The following is a 19,935-nucleotide window of genomic DNA, read 5'->3' as shown; positions in this document are numbered from 1 at the left end:
CTGATAGAAGAGTATTTTATCATTTCCAGGGCACAGTGCACACACTCGGGCCAAGCAGCCACGAGACAGGACATAATTATTCCTCTGGAGATCATCTAGTTTCCATTCAAGTATTATTCGAAAAGGATTTGTGAAATTCATCCAACATGTTTTTCAAATAATTACTGGCGCAGGCTTTGTTTAATTTCATTGTCAAAAACCCATAAGTGGGACAAACTGTTCAATGTGGCCTCAGATGCTCTGAAACAGGCCTTGTGTGATATCTGTTCATTCTTCCTGCACTGTCCATTTCTTTTTTTTTTTGGAGCATTGCAACAATCCTCTGGGGGAAATATTCAATGAATCACAGCTGGTGGAGACACATCAAACTGCAGTTTCATTTTTTTGACAAACTTTAATGGAGTAACAGAGTGCTTCTATCTATCTATCTATCTATCTATCTATCTATCTATCTATCTATCTATCTACCTAGATCTTTGCATCTTTTGCAGATGAGGCTCTGTCAATGACATCCAGCGTAATTTGAATTTGTACACAGTGAATGTAGAAATGCGAGCCAGGGTGATGAGATAAGCGTTGCCATATATAACGTACACCTACATGCTGCTTCCTCTTATTTCCTGTCTCCATTTAATCCACAGCATCTTTACAGTCTGCAGTTATATAATCCCATGCTCATCCTCAACATTGGTGTCTGGTGTCCAAGGAAAGGCGCTGATAAAAAATGTCTGTTTTTAGACAGTCTTGAATTGCAAGTCCTAATCACAAGCATTTAACAATACTGTAAGAAGTATTACGATCCGAGTGTACAAACCATGCATTGAGGTCAGTTTTCTAAATTCTATTTAAAGAGGAAATTGAACATGTTTGCAAAGTCCTTTGAAATTCAAAAGGTTACCTAGCAATGTATTTCATAATTAAGTCATTTTGTAGGCCGCTCTTGATCTTAATCCCCCGGCGGACGCCTCTTCCTGATCACCCGTATTTTACAGGGTGGCCTCTCCTTCCATTAGACTGTGCTTTATTATCACTCACAGCGAGTGATTATTTTTACAATGTCAGTCGGTTGAGTCCGTCGATGTGACGCCACTGGATCTGTGGAGTGTTTCACCTCTCCTGTGACTTCAGGGGCTTACATTTTTAAATTGTATTTATTTGAACTGAAGAGGGTTGCATTTCACTGGCTCTTGCCAAGTGGGGATTTTGCACTAGCGGTCGAGCACGAGGTGTGTGTGGGGGTCATTAACAACACATGCCTATGTCTGAATATTATCTTTTTAAACAGGCCACCACAGTCCTTCGTGAGCCCGCAGAGTCCTGACATGCAGACACAGAGCCACAGCTTTTAACCACACGACTGAGCCTGGATCTTCCACAGTGTAACGTAACAGTGAAACTGTGCTGACATGTTTACAATGATCACAGCAAAAGGTAACAGTAGCTTCAAGTAAGATGGACATTGGGGGAGTCTGCTGTCAGTTACTGAAGAACTGGAGAAAAGTGTCTCAGCGATGCACAACGACTTCCCATCACTGACTTCATGCTTGAGATAATTGACTGCTGTAACCATGCGCAACAATGCCAAATTTTAATTAAAGAAGGTCATAAAGTTTCTTGGAAAAGGTCAAGCGGACACGGCAAAGTCATGAAGAGGTATGGGGGGGGAAGGGGGCTTTTTCCCTGAGAAATGAGACAGGGATTTAGGAACTAAATGTGCCATGGAATCACAGTTTCCAACCCAGAGAACAGGGAATGCCTTGGTAGAGCTGAAAAGGGAGAAACTATCAGGATTCATTTCATTTTAAGTTGATTTACTCTTTTACCACTTCACTAGATGATCCTACAATTCAACAATCCATGCTAAAATGGAGACAAATCCTCAAGGACGATATTTTCCTCTTTCGTTATACAATGTTGTTCTTTTATTGACAGACTGAATGACATCTGCCACTGTAATGACTTCCTTATTTGGTGAATTCAATCCAAAGTTTACGAGAGACTAAAAGTACATTAAGGGGGAAAAAAATATTTATTTTAAAAGCACTTCTCACTGAGGACATCACCTCAAATGGTGTGCTTGGACCATCTGAGAGAAATAGTCAACTTCTCGGGTAAAAACATATATTTCCGTCAGCTGTATGCACACACAGAGAAATTCCAGATTTGACTTTTCATTTAATGGCCTGACGTACATGCTGTGTGAACCGCAAATATCTGTCAAGTTGATGGGAGGAAACAGAGACGGCCATTGAGGAAACCTGCAGCTCTTACTTTGAAGAATTCCACTGAGGAGAGCAAGAAAGATGGGAGGGAGTGGGAAAAATATATCCTCAGAAAAAGAGCAGGCTTAAACAAAGCTGCCATGGAAAAATACTGATATTTGAATGCATGGAAATGCCACTGTGCACCTCAAAAACATAGACGATGAAAAAACAAGACAGAGTTGCACGGCACTGGGGTTACATGAAACAGGTGGAACTGAGAAGGGGGAAGAGTTCTCTTGTGGGACAAGTGGGCTGTTTTCTTTAATATGCACCCGAGAAGTGCAACCTTTAAAGTGAACACGGATGGAGCTGTGAGTGACAGACTGAACATCTCCGTTAACCAACATATGGCAGTGTAACACCCTTACCTCTCCTGCAGTGCCTCATGGCCATTTTGCACATCCTGGACTCAGCGATGGTGGGACAGGGTATTGTGTCTTTGGGTGGTTTCTTTACAATGTGCCGCGTCCGGGTCTCCAGACCCCACTTGTAGCCACAGGTTTTGTTTCTCCTGGTGCAGGCTCCCCATTCGCTCCACTGGCCCACCTCACAGCCTTCTGCAGAGACACAAAGGAGTAGAGATGCAGTAAAACCACAGAAAGCCTGACATCCTAAGACCATTGTGTTTGGTCTCAGCTCAACTGCCTGCTTTTAGATCCAAAATAAGTGCACAACTATGTACATGTAAAGGTATATGTATGTGTAACAATAATACTGTACATCATGATAAAAATGTTCTTCAATATAAATATAACAAAGGTGATACATAACAATAAGGTGTCTATAAAGTTAATGCACTGTACATACACACAATTTGTTTACTCTAGAAACTATACGGTTTCATGTTTTGTAAATGTCTCTGTTGTTTTGCGTACCTCCACACTCCATAGTGTCGTCCAGCGGAGCAAAGCCCTCGGGGCACTTGTCAAAGCAGCGCCCTTTGTGTAGGTAAAAACCTGACTTGCACTTGGTGCAGAAGTCTTTACTGAAGCAGGACTCACAGTTCTCTATCCTGCACCCTGGAGGAAGGAGAGAAAGAGGAGATTCGTCAGGATCTGAGCAAACTTCTCATCTGGAGTTGATCGAGTGCTAAGGGGTTTGGGGAAGGGGGTTCTTGAAAGGATTATACCGTCTCTCCCGCAGAAAAAAAGAAAAAAAAAGAACAACCCAACGATGCCCTGTGAATCATTTTTCCCAGAGGCTTAAGTATATTTTACAAAACTTGTTTTGCCTGACAGATTTTTATTTTTTTAAAGCCTTCCCATTCTTGTCTAGAGTGAGCAAATCAGCAGTGTGACATGACAAAAACAGAGATGGTGAGGGATTGTGTCACCTCTTTCAACAGGTTGCGCCGACATGTAACCGTCTTGACACAAACACACCCGCTCACATGTTTTGAACTAGTGGCATACTGCAACAGGAAGAATACATCTCATTAGAGCTGAACAGAGTCCCTAATACGCTGTTTTATCACGCCACACCGGTCCAATCTGTGTCTGTTTCCATTGCAGGATTACTTTAGTGGGAAGTCAGGTTTTCATTAAAGTGTGAATGATGGCTGATGATCACAAAGTTGGCCATCTGTGTGGATGCTTTCAGTTTTGGCTACAATATAAAAGAGGGAAGGTGGGTTTGGAAGGGGGAGGCATGGGGGGTGGGGGGAGCGGTGGCGGCGGTGGGGGACAACAACATATTTGCGGTGCCGTGCCAAACAAATGCTGATGCATTTAGTCAGCAAACACAACAGCACTCTTATCCTCCCACGCCACGCCCTGCCGCTGCGCAAGACACAGACACACAGTGCCGCGCGAGCAAAGAAAGGCCCAGCAATGTGTCATCAAGCTCTTACTCTGCAAATAGCAAGTCAGAGAGGGCCAAATTACAACAGCCACACCAACCGGGGCGACACACAGGCCCACATGATTAGAAGGAGCCTCCTAGCGCTGTCTGATTTATAACGCTCCTCAGAAGCTCTATGTGGCCTGGTTGGCCAATCGGCTCCCAGTGTTGGGGAACCACGACCTATAGCCTGCAGCCGCTATCTGTGCCTAAAGGGGTCTTCCCAGGTAGAGTGTCATCTGCTTGTCTGATCGTGTTCTGCATGGGGACACAAACCAGGCATTAAGGCGTGTGCATTTCTTGACACGTGAACCTGGGTTACTGTGATTTTCCACATGTAAGTGCAGCGGAGGCTGAGGCTGCTCTTTTATCTGTGACCCTTGCAAGGCCCGAGGAAGGGAAGGTTCTCACAATCACACCCCTTAATTACACCATCTTCAGCTAACCATCAGGCCTCCTCCTTGACATTCCTACAAAACGAGGGGGTCCCTCCCCGATTCACTTTGAACCCAAAAGTATGGCCTCTGCCCACTCACTCTGGTCTCACGCTTTCCCGACCAGTCTAAACAAACCATTGACAAACACCCACATACCAATCAGATATGGCTGAGGACTGGATCTGCAGTGAGGCTGAAATTATGATTCTGCTCATACATCACTAATCTCCTCAATGAAATGCTGGGGTTTTTTTCCACATCATTTTTATGTGTTAACTCAATCATCTGATAGTTTTTCTATCTTATCTGTGTATTTATTTTTGCCCCGTGGCTCCATTTTTATCTTGCATCTGTTGCAACATATGTCTTGGATCTGTGGAGTTATGAAGTGCTGCGGAGATTTTGGAGTGGAATGCGTGAGTCTGAGGGAGGTATAAATACATTTCCTTTAGCTTTCGGTCTCTTATCCACTTCCTTCTGCATGAAACCAAATTAGTCAGGCTTGGGTGTGATATAAGACAATCCCAATATGGGGAGCAGGCTAATAAATCACAAAGCTAATTGGAAAGAACAAAGCAGTCTTTTAGCTTTCACACTTCCCAGGCTTGTCATCACCTGTGGGACTTTAAGCTCCCAAACACAAAAATAAAAGTGCAGAGGGGGGGCGAGAACATCTGGCAGTACTCTTAAGGACTGAGGCTGTTGTGCAATCCTCAGTTATTGACAGTAAATACAACCAACGCAGATGTGTGAAATACTGTATATTTGCAGCAGCAGCAGCAGCAGTAGCACATGTCGGGGCTTTTGATTTAAGCATTATTCTTGCTTGCAGTTTCAGACGCAGCTGCAGAACTGCTTTAAAGATAAATAAAAGATAAGTAATAATGTCTCTCTGAGAGATGGATGAGGTGGATGACACATGCATGCGGCTCCATGGGATTTAAAATAAAGGGAGGGGAAGCTTAAGGGCGAGGGGTCATCAGAGAACGAGGTGGGTCGGAAGTGATAACTATGGCAGACATTCATCCCTCTGTCCAGCTATCAGGCAAAAGGCTATCTGGGACATTGGAGGCTATCTGTGACACAGAAGAAGCTCCCACACTAAAAACTGGACATTCTGCAAAGCCAACAGTTGGACAGCTTGTCCAGCAGCTCCAGAAACAGACACGGGGCAGTGGGTTCTTTCTCCCTGTAGGATTAACCTCTGGACCACCTTTAAAGTCTTCATCTAGGTGCCTTGGGAAGACTAATGAGAAATAATGAGATCATCAGATTCCACTGAAAGCCCAGTGTTCCTGCGACTTAAACGCATTATCATCATTATCTCCCAGCCTGGTTCTGGCTGTGATGTGTTGTATTATGAACAGACAAGGTTCGTAATACGTTTCGCTAAAAAAGCACACACAGTAGAATGCCGTAATTTTGTACTTGTCGTATGGTATGGTATGGTATGGTATTGTATGGTATTGTATTGTTTCTTCTATGCTAAATGAAGACCCCAGGAGGACCGGCACATTCACACCGAAAATAAATTGTTTCAGAATCCTTCAAAACCATTATGTCATCACTGGGTTTGTCAATGTAAGCTGTAGATGAGAGGAAGAAGAAATGGCAAAGAACATGCAGTGGTAAGAAGAGTAAATGTTTGATGATAATTTGGACATCTCCTGAAATCCAGGGACATCTCAGAGTAAACTGTGATCTGCCATGTTGCTAACTTCTGCTCGCATTGTGCATTGAGTAAGATCCACCGTTGATGACGTTGGGCAGTGGAACTTTGGTTCTGCTTCAATGATTTGAATGTGGGCCGGTCACTGAGAGAACCAAGGGAACCGTGTTGGTACTTGTTAGAGTGAAAACTAAGAGTGTTAGCTAATGATCAAGCCAATCCACGATGTTATCACGGACATTCATAGCCCTTAAGTCAGCTGCGGTCAACTGCTGTTCCTCCACAGGCTGATTTTCCTTTTATCAACATGAATATCGATTGTGTAAAGAAAAGTCTGCTAAATGACTTTCAAAGTTCATGAAATGCTCATGTTCCAGACAGGGGCTTTTTTTTTGAGTTGAGCTAGAGGAGAGTTGTCAGACAACTCATCAATTTACCGTGCGAGTCTCTTTCAGAAAGCTAAACAGACTTGATGTTGCGCAGCAGGAGTGTCCATGTCGTAAAAGGCCTGGCAGTGTGAGGGGGGAAAACAATCCCCTTTTTCCATCCTTTGCCTCCAAGCGGAGTCGAACAGCTCTGACCTACTCTCCTAGGCCCTGACTTTGGCTGTCATGGAAGCTTTGGCTTGCTCACTGCCACCCAGCCATGTCATGTGAAGCTACGGATGGTAGGAGTTTGTGGCAAAGGCCAGAGCTGCCATGTTCTTCCCAACTCTCTCCAGGCTGTTTTTTCCACATGGGCGCTTTTCCACCCGCTGGTGTAAAAGCCAGGTGAAGCAAAGGTGGTGTTCCCATCAATCAGCACCTTCTTCACAAAGACCAGGGATGACAGATGTGTCAGCGGTCCTCCAAGCCTCTTCAACTCCAAGGAACACAGTCCACAATGTACCTGGATCTGCTCACGCTCAGCCAGCTCCAGTATACACACAGACAGATCAAACACAGACAGCTCTTCCTCTCACACTACACTTTGCACAATTATGCACTGTTTTGGGGGAAACTGATTCAACTCGGCATCTGGCTGCATTGTCGTGGGAGCAGGGCTTGGTTTGGTGGGTCCATTGTATTGTCTGGCAAATCTGAAAGTGCGGTTACTAAAGCTGTGATGATTAAATGTCCCTTGGTAAAACTCAAAGGCCAAAAGCAACTGGTCTTTTTGTTGGTTAGACTGTGCAATGGAAATACCCACAAGCTCAGAATTAGAGCAAGAAACAGAGAGCTTGAATGGGAGATGTGGAGGGGCAGCGAGAGAGAGAGCGAGAGAGAGGGAGAGAGAACTGCCAACTGAAGGTTGCAGAACTCATTGGTTATTTTACACAGACTTGGTACACATTTGGCAGAGCCCCATGATTTAAGGCTCTTATCCACCTCCAGCTTTACATGTTTCCATGATGTGTTTTAAAACTCCAATGAACCAGGAAAAGATTCAGACAATCCCCTTCAACTTACAGCCTTAATGTGATGCGACAACGGGGTTTGGTAACAGATTTACTCAGTCTGTGAAATGGAGTAAAAATAAAATAACAATAAACGTTTCTTTTCTTTCTTTTTTTTTTTTACATAAAATTACCTCAGAGAGAAGAATCACTGGTGACACATGACACTGACACTGACTAAGCTGTTATATTTAAACCATGCTTCCAGGATATTGGCAATCTCAGGACTTGTCCACTGGTTGCTGGTTGGCAGCAAACACATGTGGGTTTTTTTTGTATGTGTTGTCAAGCCGCTGCAGAGGGTAAAGGCAACTAAGTTGGTGGCTAAATAATGTGTATACTGCAGGGGGGGAAGCTCTGAATGTGGCCTTGCTCACACGCTGACCCTCTCCATACTCTCTCACATGAAAGACAGCTTTGATAGTCGTCTCTCAGCTTGTAACTCTCTCAGCCAGAGAGTTTGCTAGTGATGCAAAAGGACAGAATATGCTTTGGCTTGAGAATGTATGTAAAAAAAAAAACATCAAGTATTATGAAATGTGACTGAGGCAACAGCATGACTGCACCGCATTCACACATATTTCAGTGTGCATAACGCAATATGCTGTGTGGCTCTTGCAGCAAAGCTTCCCTGCAGCGCCGCGGGTTAACACCCACAGACACTGGTGCAGGGCCTCTTCTGGGTGGCTGATAAGAAAGTCGAGGATAACACTGAAGTTGCAGCATATGGTTTATGGCCATATCATCATTTTTGCCCAGGGCTGTCCAATTGGAACATAATGCATGGATATACAGGAAGGGATTATGTTTGTGTCTCTAAATGTGGTGTTGCTTCCTGTAACACACACATACCCAACCCTCAAGAGTGAACCTTACATTTCACCCCCATCCTGTTAAAGTTAAGTGTGCTATATGTATGTTGAATGAAGAAGAAGGAAGTGGGGAAAATATCTAATTTGACTTGCAGTGTTATTATTTTAGCTCAATAACCACTATGCTATAAACTGAAAACATGATAGCGCAGTGACACAAGATACCATTCAAATATAAATACTATTCATGCAAGTATGAGAACACGTTTGTATTACACTTTTTTAAATTTGCATAGAGCATAGAACAATACAAATACAACAATTAAACTATGTATTTGTGATTTGCTAATTGTGTTGTTTTAAATTGCAATTTTGAAGGGACCGACCTTTGAGATGTTATTAATTTGTTACATATGCAAATTAGGAGATTTGACCTATAATGGCTAAAAAAGCTGCAGTTGAATTGAAAAACTGATCACCAGTCCAATGATATCACTTAGTGCATGCTGGGATAAGTTGCAACCCACCTATGCTGAAAAGAAATACCCTGATGTATATGAAAAACCTGTAAAATGAATTCTAATTTAATTTATTTTAAGTCACAACTTACACTTCTGGTGACTTGCCCTGAGGCAAAGTGCAATCACACTGTCAACCCACTGTGTAAAAACTTATGCTTGTCGAGCCCATGTTTTCCTTTACTCAGGCAGTCTACCTTTTTTTTTTTTCAAATGATATAAGATCACACATACAAACCCTGGTGTAATAATAAGGGTTAGGGTTAGGGTTTCTTTGGAAACCAGGAGCACACGTCATAGATGACCATGTCAGCAGAGCCCTCCACCATCAGTTGTCCTCCATGCCTTTTGCATACCAGTACGACTGTGTCAACTAACAAATATCAACTCAGCCGAGACAATTAGCTTCCAACCCAATAAAATATCTGTTTATAGAGATCGGACATGAGCGGTTTGGTGAAAATGGCATGCAGAGCACAGCTGAGAATGAGGGTCAGAGAGGAAACTGGATAAGACTTCCATGACTGAAGCTGCGATCACATCAAAGTAGGTCTCGCTCTGAGATCTGATAATATGTGACAATATATGATGTTGCTCTATGAGCAGTTTAGCAGATTAACTTGCCACACATCAGCATCAGTTTAAGTCAAAACTCACCCAGCATGGAGATAAAGTGGTCAAAAGAGGGGGGGAAAACCAGATGGTCTACCAAAGAACAAGATGTCTTTCTCTTTCAATTTTTCTCTCGTTTATTAAAATATGATGAAATGACCATGACTTAGGGGCGATCTGATAAACATGAGTATGAGGAGTACGTCATGTGGTGATAAGTGTTTTGTTTGGCGGTCTCCAATCAGTACGTTAAAAGACAGTTTAACTGGTTAAAATGGCAGGAGATGAGGATTTTCTGGAGCATCTGTGTGTGACCTCATTAGTCCAAATGCCAGAGAGATGCTACAGAGACATCAGAGGAAATCTCATGGACTGGCTCAAATCAAACTCTGATGTTTGGAACTGACACTGTTGGGAGACCTCTTCCTTTGTCTCCATCCCAAACCATGTCATTTTGATTTGACATTTTTTGGCTTCTCTGCTTTTATTACAGTAGATGGTGAAAGAGAAGAACAGACAGGAAACAGGGTGAGTCGGGGGAATGAAACCCAGTATACATCCAACTAACCAGAAAAGGAACTATGGATATACTGTATGTACCCATGTGGTATGCTCCTAACCAAATAAGTCTTGAAAATAAAAAGCCAAAACACCTTTCAGTCATTACTGAAGTACTGAAAGACCCTATTCAGACCTATGATTAACATCCGGTTTGAGTGATCCACAGATCTGATTACAAAAACTACATTAGGAGGTCGGTTTGAGGATGCATCTGACCACATTCCTGAGAACACACGAATGCAACCTGCTACAATATTAACTCTCATCACCGCTTCATTTCTTATTCTAATGTTTAAAATCTTATATCATGTAACAGCAGCACAAGTAGTTTTTGATTCACTGTTAGCCACTCTGATTTCTTTTCTCTCTCGCTGTCCACAATAACACCTGAAAATGCATACATGGGCCAGATTGTGTATTCGCATTGCTAGGAACATGCGGTGACTTCACTTCACCAGAAGTCAGTAATGAAAGTTTTTAATTTTTAATTTAATTTTAACTACTCAGTTGCACCAGCCTCAACAGTTGGCTGGTGCAGCGTCAACTCGATCTTCATTTTCATAATCAAATGGAGTCAGTGGATGTTTTTTATTTTTCTTTCTTCATTTTGGTGATTTAACTGCATCTGTCAGGAGTTTGGCTCAGAAAGAGGAAATAGGTTTGAGTTCTTCTCTGTTTTCATATGAAACGCTCAGCCAACACCTCAAACTGTGTAAAACTATAACTCTCACTTTCTGTCTGTCTGTCTCGCTCTCTCTCTCTCTCTCTCTCTCGCTCATTCTAACTTGTACTGTATTTCATGTTTAAATAAAATGGACTGCCACATGGGGAGGAGAGGGAAACATCTAATTAATTCAATCTTCGAGTTCGACAAGAGTAAGCTGTGTAACAACAACTAAAAGAACATATTTTTCTTTTCTCATAAATCTACTACTTATCCTCATGGTTAATGATTTAATGATTGCACTTAACTTAAATCAAGGTACGAACATACTTCATAAATAAATGACACTGTTTCGATGTCTCATTCCAAAAGCCACTGACAAAAAGGGTCAACGTCATGCCTTAATGCTAATATATAAAGATCTGTATAGTTGAAGTGGTTACTTCAAATGGTTGACAATTATGTGTTGCGTTTAATGTGATGGTACAAGCCTTAGTAGTGTCAGTCGGTTTGGCTGAATCTTCATTGCATCACTTGCACCTGGATGTTCTGCCTTTAAATGTGCACTGTAGGATGTTAGATCATGAAAAACGCTGTTAAATCCCAAGGGAGACACTGCTAAGAGGAACGTTCACCACTTCACATCAACCTGTATGAACAGATGAGCAATTCAAATTGTGAGGCATGTGCGTCTCCTCTGGATAATTGACAATAAATCATTCGTTGTGGGAAAAGGGGGAAGCAGGGAGAGAAACAGAGGGGGGAAAAGTCTGGGGGAATGATGAGACGAGACGGCTTACTGGAGCACATGTTGAGTTCGGGGCTGCGCATGCCGTAGTATCCGGCCGGACAGTCGTGAAGACACTCCCCATACTGTCTCATCCTCTCCCTCCGCAGAAACAGGAAGAGTTTGGGCTGGCAGTTTACGCAGCCGTTGTCCCTGGAGCACACCGAGCAGCCCTTGCAGATGGGGTACGCTCCATAGCTAGCTGCAGAGGCAAAGACAGAGGAGAGAGCGGCAGAGATGATTAATGATATGGAATTAAACTGACAATGCCTGAATGAATCAACCAAAGTGCTTGGATAAACATCTGGAAGTCCTCCACACATCATTTTCTGACATTTATTTGTGGAAAGCTTTCAGACATCCTAACATCAACAATCCAGCAATCACACAAACTTCACACGCTCACTGACCAGGTGTGCGGAGGTGAGGAAGCAGGCAGTCGGATCATCCTCAAGCCCTCGTTTCTTATATTGTCACACAAATATATCTATCACTTTCATCTGCATTAGGCACAATTAGCTTGTTATGAACGACGGTCAGTGTGGTCGTCGAAAGGCACATTTATACTCTCTGACGTAGCCTTTCCTCCGTACTTTGCTTTTGTTTTGTCCATCACTGTGTGCGGATGTCTTATGATGACGGATGTATAGAGACAATAGTCCAATCAGTCAGGAAAACAACCGTTGAACATGCTCAAAAGCCTCGGCACACATACGGAAATATTGAAAACATCGATATCTCTCATCGGCAACACCAACGAGTAATATTCTGAGATAACATTTGGGATGTACAGATGTAAAATGGACGAAATTGAGATCAAATTTAACAAGCCAGCTCTCATACTACACACGTGTCCCTGTACTCTTTTTTTATCATCCATGATGTACACAAAAGCAACTAGTCTACCAGAAGAGAATGAGAAATCGCCCCCCCACCCTAATGTATTGTGTTGTTCATACCAATTAACTCTGAACAAAGCTAATTGTCAGTGCCGTCTTTTGTGTTTCAAATCGGCAGTACAAGGCTCAATGTCTCGGCTTTGTCACGCTACCGGATGCAGTCTAGTCGTGATGATTCATTCATTCACACCCATTCACTCACATACACTTTCATACAGCACATCTATGGACAATAATGATGAAGATGCAGATCATGTCGTGCTAGGGTTGCTGTTATTAAACTAATTAAAATTATATGTTTGACAATGTGACAAATGTAATGGTCTGTGCTGCTGTTCACATTTGCTGCACTGGAAGAATGCATGTATGGTGGTTCAGAAGCTTGTTTATTCTGTGCTCGCAAGAGGAAAGTAGAACTCTTTTTATCATCACTCTGTCTGTGGATGAACCCGACTTCACCCGATGACAAGAACAGGGTGAACTTGAGAAAATACACTTCACTGTGGGAGGGCTGACCAGGAGAATCCAACCCGACTACAAGAATAAAACCGAAACAACCATAATAGATATATCAGGAGGATGTCCTCTAATTCATAGTAAATACGTCCGTTTGAACAGTTTGTCATTCCGGCAAACTCTAGTTCCCCTCTGAACATTCGAATGCTGATTGGTTATAAATGTGAATATCGCATTAATTCTGGTCGGAGCTGGCCTCCTGAACCATTGTGTTGAGACAGACGATGAAAGCCCCAAAAACCTCAGTGGCTCTGGCCTCAGCTCGAGTTGCCTGCGGAAGACAAAGGAGCCAGTAAAAAGACAGTCCATCCCACAATAAGTGACTCTCAATGTAAACTCCTTAGCGTCCCGTTTACAGGAAAATGTCCTTGGGCGAATCCAACCTCTCCAAACGAGAGACACTTCAATTGATCTAAGCAAAGTCTTAAATATCACAAGCAGGGACCGGGTAACAGTGCTGCTGAAACAGAGCGACCTACCACAATGCTTAATAAAACACTGTGCAGAAAACTGGACAAACCCTGAGAGACAGAGCTGAGCATGCCTGTATTACTGGCCATGAATCCTCATATTAGATTTCTCTCGTCAGATTTGCGCAGGCGAAAGTGAGCACTAAGTGAGCCCAGTGCAAGCATCAGTTTGTAATCATGAGGAAATCAGTCAGCAGATGTCAGTGGCTGCCTGAGACACATCTTCTTTTTTTTTTTGCTGGGGTGCTTGGAAACAGTCTTCAGAGAGAGGTAGAGTATGTGGCTTTGCCAAACTACGCTCATTCTGCTGAAGCCAGTGTGGATAGACGTAAGATTAAGTGAGGGTCTTAAGGGATGGGGTTTACAGCGACACCCCACAGATCACAACAGCACAGGGATGTGCACACGAAAAGTACTCACCACACACGCGCTGGTGACTGTTCACCTCGAGTCGACACTCGTCAGCATGACATGAATGAAAAATGAAAAACCTCCAAAGTATGACGAGTACTGGCTCGTCCAGTTCTCACATGGAATATTGCGTTCTATGTTCAGCTGTCAATCCGGGGTAACACTTCTCAACTCTGTGGTGTCGGTTGTCTCTTCATTTAATGCAGTGTCGTCAGAGACTGCCGGCGCTTACTTGGCAAACACATTTGCCGTTCGTCATGTTCATTACAGTCTAGAATCTAAAACGTACAGCTTCCTTGTAGACTTTATGAGGTATTTTGAAAATGATGAGGTCTTCTTAAATAACGTGCAAGCATTTAAATCTGTGTATTGCCGTATATATGCTGTATTTTGATGTTTTAACCTGCATTCAATAAAAACATTGCCATCAAAAACACAGTAAATACCGCCTTAATTTACAGCGACACTGTGCAACTTCATTTTAGCATCACTCTGCATGTTAAAAGTCCAATTTTAGTCGGACTAAGACAATAATTTGGTTTTCTTAATGTCATGTAAAGACAAAATTGATCTAGTCTTAGTAGCACTAACATACCTGGATAATGTGATTCATAGTCCGACTACTCCTGCATGTATACGCTTAGTCGGACATGTCCTCCCCCGGTCTTTAAAAAGTAAATAGAAGGAGACGACGTATAAATTGCAGTACTGTTGCCGGATAAGAACAAAGAACACGCTGGTGTCTGCGAGGTATGCACAAAACATACCACCAAACAGAACCACAGCACGATCCGTCTCACCGTCCATCTTGCCATTTGCTGCAATGTAAAGGTCAACAGGAAACTGACTCAACAGCACTAGCTTAAAGGGAGATACAGCGCCACCTACAGAGGGGGAGTCACACATACGTGGCCAATAAATTGATTTTCTCCTCCACATGCATCCTAGTCTGCAAGTTGTCCAGTCGCCTGTCTTAGTCGGACTATGGCCTTAGCTTGATTAAACTGTGCATGTCAAAGTAATGAGTGTTGAAATTGTTGTGCCTGCGTCTGGCAGTTTGAGTCTATGACTGCCACTGATTTAAACACTTCTCTCACAGTGTTCCTACCCACTCACCACACTTGGCGGGGCAGAGGTTTAGGTGCAGAAAGGTGCACTATTACAACTCAGTGAGCCACCAAAATGATTTTTGAAGCTGTCATTTACGGTAATAAAAAACTGGGGTGACGTTGCATTGAAATAAAAAAAAAAAAGTTATGGCAAATGTATTTAAGTGTTTCTTTTTCCCATCAGGTAACACCACAGACATTATTTCTCAGACATCTCAAATTTCATTCAGTCAGACCTTCCATTCACTAAACGGCAACATTAAACCAAACCTCAGTACCTAACCATATGCTTCTGTAGAGTATACACTCTGAATGTGTTTACAGCAAACTGACATCCACATTACGTGGGTCATATTTACTCCCTCTGCCCTCGCCAAACCTGAATGTAGCGCCGAAAGTAAAGGCAAGCTAACTTGGCAAAAGTAAAATGCTGTCAGCCTGGGCAGCTTATATCGCCAGCTCATCATAACTATTAACAGTGTGCTTGCGATGCTATCCAAACAATAAAAGAAAAACAAAATAAGGGGTTGTGGTCATCTTGGCTCACTGGTGAGTCAATCAGCATAGAAATTACAGTACAGAAAAACCTCATAGATCACACTCACTCTTTGTTGTTCAAATTCAGTTTTACTGGTTGCTAATCTCGAAAATGGACACGTCTTTTGAGCGCAGCGAATCCCAACATCCTGGAATCAGTGGGGCCAAGAAGGTTGTCCACGGTGGAGAGAAACTCTTTGGGTTCTGATCGTAGGAGATAAAACGTGTGTGTATGTGTGTGTGGAAAGGCTCGGAGGTTCAGGCCACAGGTATGTCAGGAAAGGGAGCTGTAATTCAGCGTCTGGAGCAGCGCTGTCCAGCTCACGTCCTACAATACCAGCATAATGTCTCACACACTTCCACATCACTCTGTTTACTGCCAAGAATTTTTGAGAAAATCCTTACTTTTCTCTCTTTTCTTTTTCCCTAGAAAACACCCATTAGTCTGATGAATCTGATTTGTGAGACGAGAAGAAATCAAAGAGCGGGAAAACTTAACAGTAGCTGGAAGGGGTTTAGAGGTAGAAGGTTTATCTCAGCTTTATTGGGACTGAAATTGCATGTTGCAGGCATGTATTAAGTGGCATCAAAGAGGAGAAAATGAAACGAAAAGGCCTACAGTGTTATAGATATCAGATCATTTCAATCCAAGTCAACTGCAATGGCGAACCGTGTTTTGATACATGCTCCTCTGCCTTCTAGGTTTCCTGTTCTCCCCCTTTAATTACAGAATGGTTTTGGTTCTTGTTGTGTCTCCTCTGTCAATCACATCCAACCCTGACTGACACACAGTATGTGCTGAAAAAAAAAAAAAAAAAAGGCTGCACGTCTACAGTGGAGGAGCGAGTGCACGTCATTTGAAAGAGACACGCCCCGCCTGCGCGTGACGAACCAGCGTCGTTTACAGTTTCGACCACAGAATACGCGAGGAACTAATCCGCAGATCCCACTTCTGACAGCCACATGAAGACCTCTGTGTAATGCTCGAGCACTGAGTCCTTGAGCATCAGTGAAAAGGCCTCAGCACGGACTGTTCAATGCAAAGGTTTAATGTAAGTGCTTGAGTGTGTTGTCTGTACGAAGTTGCTGCTCTGGCAAAGGAACCACATGAATGATGAATAATGCCTCATAGATTCCCTGCCTTACTCATCAATCATATATTATGACAAGCAGACTGAGGAGGATTCTTGTGTAACGAGAAAATGTGTGGGAATGTGCAGGTACATGAGGAAATTCACCTCACATGCATGCTAGAAAGGAACAATATGCTCTTCCAACAAGATCAGTGTTGCTCCTTTGAGTCCCTTGAAACATACTGAACCCTTAAAGTCCAAAAAGGTATCCCCTTTTTTCTTTTGATACCAGTCCATTTGACTCTTCCAACCTCCAATAAATCCAAGCCAAGAACTCAACATATTGCAACGTCACAAAGGCCTCGCAGATATTCTCATAATAATAGGTATCGGGACTTTGTTTTTGGCAATGTTTGTAGTTTCAAACTCTCACGTGTAACAGTCAGATTCACTCTCATAAGGATAGATGAGCTCCAATGAAAGCAGTAAAACGTTAATGTACATCAAATGTAATGAGAGTAAATGGCGGCGTAGTGGCTGGCACTGTTGCCTCGCAGCAAGAAGGTTGACTACTCCCGTTCGACCGAGGGCTTTCACCCTGTGTCAGCGAGGCCCTGCAAACGCTCATGTGGAGGATAAAAGCAGTAGACAATGACAATCATGTCTAATGACTTCACCAACAACTCGCTATACTGTCGAATGTAGGGCAAACTTTGCCCACTGTTTCAAGAGTGTGAGAGTGTGAACCTAATTAGAAATATAAGCCTGGAGCCGACTGTTATTATCAGCCCTTTTTTAATATAAAGAAAATGGAACACACAGAACCGTGCTGCGTTAAAAAAAAAAGCCTGTCAAGGGTTTCAAGACCACGACCACAGACTGCTGAGTATAATTTAGTCTATTAAGTCTGCGCACAAGTAAGGATTATTATATTATCAAGGCTAATGCATTATGTGGTGTGTATGGTCAGACTTTTTTTATTTCTTTTTTTTATTCTGCACAATCTTTCTTCTGTGGGGACAATGAATAAATATAGTATTGATTGAATGATTGAATGATCGAGTCAGTGTTTATGCCCGAAAGAGGTAACAGATGCACCAAGTTCAGATCATGACTTGAACCATGCTCGCAACATGAAGATCAATAACATGTTTGGAGCGCAGCACTTTTCTTTCCGCTGCGAGCTTCCTGGTTTTGCTCTGAAACGCAGCTCAAGAGCAATTAGCGTTGCTGGGAGCTCCAGCAGAAAAGCCCAAACTCTGTCTCAGGTACGTTTTTATGAGTCCAAAGCGAGCGTGACAGACTGCGCTCAGGGCTGCCAGAAACCCCCACATATACAGGGGGTTCCACCCACGGTCAGCTCACTTCCTGCTTTCTATTCACCTACTGTTACCCATGAAATCATTCATACTGACCCATTTCCAACTTTGTGCAACCCGAAACCCTAACAAGGCAAATTGCACATAATTTTTGTGTTTCTTTTAGGGCCCTAAACTCAACATTGAGAACAACAGAACATTCTTACATATTGACATGGAGGTTTTGCAGAGCGACGTCAATGAAAAACGGCCGGTGCTGCTGAAAATACTTAGCAACCATTTACGGGGTTTTAAATATAATTATTTTGCTGTAACCTTAAAAAACTTAACTTTAGGAAAATACATTTTGATGAAATATACACAAACTACAGCCACCATAGCAGAGATTATCAGTACAAACTGTATTATACTGATCTGTTAGCATTTCCAAGAGGATTTAATGAACAAAATAGGATTATGTTTCATTTTCCTATAATCACCATTGTGATTTCTGTGGAGGATGCCTCTTTCTTCCTTCTTCTGCTGACTTTAATCAAAAAAAGCACAGACAAAAGGTGTTTGGGATTTTGCTTCCACTGCCTTCATAAAAAAATAATGCATTTATCTTATAAATGTTGGACATAAAGTGAATCTCATTCACATTAGAGTCGCTGTATGTTGCTGTGTATTTTCACAGACTATTGTGAGGTTGTTGTTCGCATCAGACCCGTCGTCTTCGCTGACTATATGTGCGATTTCAACACCATGCTAAACTGAAATAACAGTGCAGGACACCGTAACGCGTGTCTTGATCAACTTGCTGAGACGACCCGGAAATGCAGCGGCAGAATTATAACATACAGCAATGAATTACAAACGCAGCAAAAGTTAAACAGGAGCTTCCATTAAAACCACAACTGTTTCTATTGCCACGCATCTCCTCCATTTCTCCATGGGCCCCTGGTATGTAAATTTAATTATATAAACACAGCAGCCACACTGTCGATTGTTAGGAGAAGGCTCTTACAGTAGAACACACAGGACAGAGTTTGGTGTCATCACGTAACATGTCCAAAAAAAAGAAAAAAAGTGATTCACTTCATTGGCTCCATCTATACTAACTCTACATGTGGTGAAGAGGCAGCCATGGCTAAACCTCAGGCTTTGGAGTTACACAGCACCAGCAGGTCAAGAAGATGTTTGCTCTCATGTGGAAAGCATCACACTCGGCATTACAATTATACGCTTTCCTCGTGGCACTGAGACAATTATTGTTTATTGTCCATCTCCCTTGTTCTCCCGAAATGATGGTGTAAGCTTACTGCTGCTCCACTTTCTGTGGAAAAAGAGAAAGCATGGGAGAGAGAGGAAGGGCAGACAAGGGACGGGGAATGAAGCCATGTAGAGGCCGACTGGCGACGGACTGAAGTGTGAGGAAGCAGTGAAGCAGTGTGACTGGACAATAATTCATTTAGAGTTTCACAATACACGTTTGAAAGTGTTGTTTCCTGTCCTTAAAGAGGTTTAACCCTTCTGTTTCCAATCCTGTCATCACCGACAGGATTTGGCATGCATACTTCTCATTACCGTAACTCGTAGACCGAAAATTCAAAAACTATTTTGCCCTACGTCAGCTGAGATTGGCACAGCACCCCACGTGACCCTTATGTGGAGGATAACGTGGTAGAAGATGGATGGATGGATGGATGGATGGATGGATACCGGAAAGCAGAGAAATAGAGCACTGCACCCATTTACTAGTCATCACAGACAAGATTCACCAGCGCGTCACACGTGTGTGACATCAGCTTCTCAGTAGCATATTCCTAAACGGTTAGATATTTCCTAAAACCAGATATTGAAAGTTATAGTTATTTTGGATAAAGGAGCAGAACAGCCATACAATCAATATAAATCCAGGCAGCCTGATTATCTTGATGCTCATTAGAGGGTTAATCCAAGATTTACCGGGTTTCTATAACAAAAAATCAGTTTTAATCGCGTCAATATTGACTCATTTGAAT

The 19,935-nt window shown here is 42.7% G+C and overlaps 1 protein-coding gene across 1 annotated transcript in view; it reads right to left on the bottom strand.

The window, feature by feature from the left end:
- rspo2 (R-spondin 2) overlaps positions 1-19,935 on the bottom strand; it is a 55,120-nt gene that overhangs the window by 18,646 nt on the left and 16,539 nt on the right. Inside the window, exons 3-5 of the mRNA XM_044033362.1 lie at positions 11,612-11,800; positions 3,140-3,283; positions 2,633-2,821 (exon numbers count right to left, since the gene is read on the bottom strand). Coding sequence (XP_043889297.1) covers positions 2,633-2,821; positions 3,140-3,283; positions 11,612-11,800 — 522 coding nt within the window. The remainder of the gene's footprint in view (positions 1-2,632; positions 2,822-3,139; positions 3,284-11,611; positions 11,801-19,935) is intronic.

This window comes from Solea senegalensis, linkage group LG9 (assembly GCF_019176455.1).
Source record: "Solea senegalensis isolate Sse05_10M linkage group LG9, IFAPA_SoseM_1, whole genome shotgun sequence".
In the NCBI taxonomy this organism is placed as follows: domain Eukaryota; kingdom Metazoa; phylum Chordata; class Actinopteri; order Pleuronectiformes; family Soleidae; genus Solea; species Solea senegalensis.
Note: the sequence above shows the minus strand (reverse complement) of the source record. Positions and strands in the feature narration are given on the sequence as shown.